The sequence below is a fragment of the Erinaceus europaeus genome, chromosome X (genome assembly GCF_950295315.1).
Source record: "Erinaceus europaeus chromosome X, mEriEur2.1, whole genome shotgun sequence".
Classification (NCBI taxonomy): domain Eukaryota; kingdom Metazoa; phylum Chordata; class Mammalia; order Eulipotyphla; family Erinaceidae; genus Erinaceus; species Erinaceus europaeus.
This window is the reverse complement of record NC_080185.1, coordinates 42,463,588-42,467,451: the sequence shown is the minus strand read 5'-3', so window position 1 is coordinate 42,467,451 and position 3,864 is coordinate 42,463,588. Positions and strand designations below refer to the sequence as shown.

The window sequence follows — 3,864 nt, the reverse complement described above, 5'->3', positions numbered from 1 at the left end:
AAAAAAATGAAAATAAGAAGATTTTCATGCCTGAGGCACACTCTTCCTCTCTCATTAAGAAAGAAATTCTTAAAAGAGGATACTCTGGGCTGGAAAAAAAAAACCTCAAAGCTCTCTCAGGTAGTTTGCTGCTTTGCCTTGTGCTCAACTCAGATTCAAGCCTGGCCTCCATCGTATTGAAGGAAGCTTAGTTGCTGTGCTCTGTACCTCTCTCTTGTTTTGTCTCTATAGGAAATAAATAATCTTAAGAAAAATTTAAACTTTATTTTTAAAAATAGTTTATTTGATAGAACAGAGAGAAATCTAGAGGGAGATAGAGGTAGAGAGAGAGAGAGAGACTTACAGCACTACTTCAAGTGAGGACTGGGGGCTTGAACCTGGATCTTTGTGTGTGGTAATACATGCACTTAACCAGGTGCATCATCACCCTTCTTGAGAAATTTTTCAGATAACAAATAGAAGAGACTCTTCCTTCTCTCTATTTCTCTGTCCCTCCCTCTGTATTCCCCTCTGTCTCTATAAAAATAAATAAAGTAAAAGCTAGAAACATGCATGGGAAAGTAGTGTTTTGGTGGGTTTCTCTGTATGCCACTTCTCTGTGTGTCTGTCTATCTGTCTCTCCTTGTCCCATAAGAAATAGAAACAAATCTGATCCGGGATGGTGGTTCAGGGGTAGTGCTTCCCTCAAACATGTGAGAGCAAGGGTTGGCACTGACATTACAAAAGACCCATGGAACCCATGGGTGATTCTGTTTAGAAAACCAAGTGAAGATATGAAGGACAAGCACTGAATGGTTTCACTCATATGTGGAATCTAGGAAACTGATGCACATGAACAAGAAGGAAAGGAAGGAAGGAAGGAAGGAAGGAAGGAAGGAAGGAAGGAAGGAAGGAAGGGTGGGAGACATAAAAAGAGAGAAGGAAGGAAAAGAAAGAAGGAAGGGAAGAAAGGGAGAGAGAGAAAGAAGGAAAGAAAGGGAGAGAGAGAAAGAAGGAAGGAAGAGAGAGAGAAAGGGAGAGAGAGAAGGAAGGAAAGACAGGATGAAAGAAAGAAAGGAAGGAAAGAAAGAAAGGAAGGCCAGCAAACTATTGCTAAGACTTGTGAGGTGGGAGGATGGAGGCACAGAACTCTGGTGGTGGGTGTGGTGTGGCACTAGACATTGTAATCTTTCAATCTTGTAACCTACTCTCAATGAGATTTTTTTAAATTAAACTTAATTAAAAAATACCCATGGGGCCGGTCAAATGGCTCACTTGGACTGCTTTGTCTTGTGTGCAGCCCAGGTTCAAGCCTGGCCCGCATCGCATTGAAGGAAACTTCGGGGTTGTGGTCTTCTATTTTTCTCTCTATATATCCGTATCACTCTCTATTTCTGCCCCTGTCTGAATCTTAGAAATGTGTTAAAAATCCTTCTGGTTTTGTTTCTACCCTCGTTGACAGAGTACTTCCTGCACCTTCTCGGGCTCCGACCTGCGACCCCGCGGCCGCTGGTCCTACCCGAGCAGGTGCAGGAGCCGCGTCGCGAGCAGGCCGGCCCCCACGCCGCAGCAGATGGAGGCGGCGCCATGGCGGAGCAGGGATCTCCGGGCAAGGCCGAGCAGCCGGTGTGCACTTTTGCATTCAAGAAGCCAGGGCGCCGGGGGGCTGCGGGCCGCAAGAAGCGTCCGCGAAAGGAGGCCGAGGGCCGGGAGGGCGAGGGCGGCGGCGGCGGCGACAGCAGCAGCAGCAGCAGCAGCAGCAGCGGCGGGGAGGGCAGCAAGGCGGTGCAACCGGAGACGAAGCGCGTGGCGCACAACCCCATGATCCAGAAGACGCGCGGCAGCCCCAAGGCCCTGGGGGGCGGCGGCGGCGGCGGCGGAGGCGGCGGCGGCAGCGTTGGCGGCGGCAGCAGCGTTGGCGGCGGCAGCGTTGGCGGCGACGAGCAGGACCAGGAGGAGCCCGAGGGGCTGGGCGTCATGTACAAGTCCCCCCGCTCGGCCAAGCCCGTGGGTCCCGAAGACATGGGCGCCACGGCCGTGTACGCGCTGGACACCGACAAGGAGCGCGACGCGCAGGCCATCTTCGAGCGCAGCCAGAAGATCCAGGAGCAGCTGCGCGGCCGCGAAGACGACAAGATCTACCGCGGCCTCCACAGCTACCCGCAGTTCCTCAAGCCCAAGGACACGTCCCTGGGCAACGCAGCTTCGGAGCTAGTGCACAAGGGCCCGATCCGCGCGCCCGAGCACCTGCGTGCCACCGTGCGCTGGGACTACCAGCCCGACATCTGCAAGGACTACAAGGAGACCGGCTTCTGTGGCTTCGGCGACAGCTGCAGATTCCTGCACGACCGCTCCGACTACAAGCACGGCTGGCAGATCAAGCGCGAGCTGGACGAGGGCCGCCACAGCGCAGACCCCGACGACGACGACGACGACGACGACGACGACGACGACGACTACCGGGTGGCCGGCAGCAACGACGACGACCTGCCTTCCGGATGTTTGATCTGCCGCCAGCCCTTCCGGGACCCGGTGGTCACCAAGTGCCGTCACTACTTTTGCGAAGCCTGTGCGCTGCACCACTTCCGCACCAGTCCGCGCTGCTACGTCTGCGACCAGCAGACCCACGGCGTCTTCAACCCCGCCAAGGAGCTCATGGCCAAGCTGCTCAAGGCCCGCGCCGCCCCGCAGGAAGAAGCCGCCCCGCAGGAAGAAGCCGCCCCGCAGGAAGAAGCCGCCCCGCAGGAAGAAAACACCCCGCTGGAGGAAACCACCCCGCAGGAAGAAACCACCCCGCAGGAAGAAACCACCCCGCTGGAGGAAACCACCCCGCAGGAAGAAACCACCCCGCAGGAAGAAACCGCCCCGCTGGAGGAAACCACCCCGCAGGAAGAAACCACCCCGCAGGAAGAAACCACCCCGCAGGCCCAAGACGCCTCTCAGGCCCAAGACGCCCCTCAGGCCCAAGACGCCCAGCAAGAAGAAGCCACCTGGCAGGTAGAAGCAGCCCCACAGGAAGAAAACACCCTGCAGGAAGAAGCTGCCCAAGGCGGGGCCATCAATGATGAGCTCCCCTAAGAACCCCCCCCAGCAGGGGCGCTCCCTTAAGACCCCTCCAACAGGGGTCCCAGCTGCTCCCCTAACATGCTCCGCCCCACTTTCTCTGTACCCAAATACACACGTGTTTTGGGAAAATTGTTTCGGTGTGTTGTTGATATTAGGGTAGATTTGACTTCTGACCTTACAACTGATTCAATAGTCTTCAGGGTTTCTGTCTGAACTTGAAAGACACTGAATAGGAGGAATAGGCCTGACCTACACAAAGAAAACTTCTGTGCCATCAGGAATGATTTTCATGGCCGACGAATTTTAAAATGGCCTTGCAGCATGACATGCAATACAATGCAAAGCAATACTAATGGCTTTCCACCTTGGCTCACAATATTTGCATATTTCACTACACAGAGCAAAAGGAACCAGACAGGAATGCAGGCCAACTGAGTATTCTCTCCCCCCCCCCCCTTTATGAGTGATTTGATATTGATTTACAAAATTGTAATATAATAGGGATATAATTCCATATGGTTCCCATCACCAGAGTTCTGTGTCCGCATCCCCTCCACTGGAAACTGCAGTAGTTCTCCCAAGGTCACCTATATGGACTGATTCTCTCCTTTTTTAAGATTTTATTTATCAATGAGAAAGATAGAGAGAAAGAACCAGACATCACTTTGGTACATATGCTGCCAGGGACTGAACTCGAGACCTCATGCTTGAGAGTTCAATGCTTTATCCACTGCACCACCTCCCAGGCCACTGGACTGATTCCATAACTATATATATATATTCCCATTTTTTCCATTGACTCTGCCTTCACCTCCTTTC

The 3,864-nt window shown here is 53.2% G+C and overlaps 1 protein-coding gene across 1 annotated transcript; it reads left to right on the top strand.

Annotated features, from left to right (window-relative positions):
* Positions 1-1,551: 1,551 nt before the first annotated feature.
* On the top strand, positions 1,552-3,103 carry LOC103125607 (E3 ubiquitin-protein ligase RNF113A-like). Its single transcript, XM_060183252.1, has one exon. The coding sequence runs from the start codon at positions 1,567-1,569 to the stop codon at positions 3,055-3,057; it is 1,491 nt and encodes a 496-aa protein (XP_060039235.1). The 5' UTR covers positions 1,552-1,566; the 3' UTR covers positions 3,058-3,103.
* Positions 3,104-3,864: the final 761 nt, after the last annotated feature.

What these genes read in the sequence shown, in the direction of transcription:
- LOC103125607 (XM_060183252.1), top strand. Translation starts at nt 1,567, where the DNA reads ATGGCGGAGCAGGGATCTCCGGGCAAGGCCGAGCAGCCGGTGTGCACT.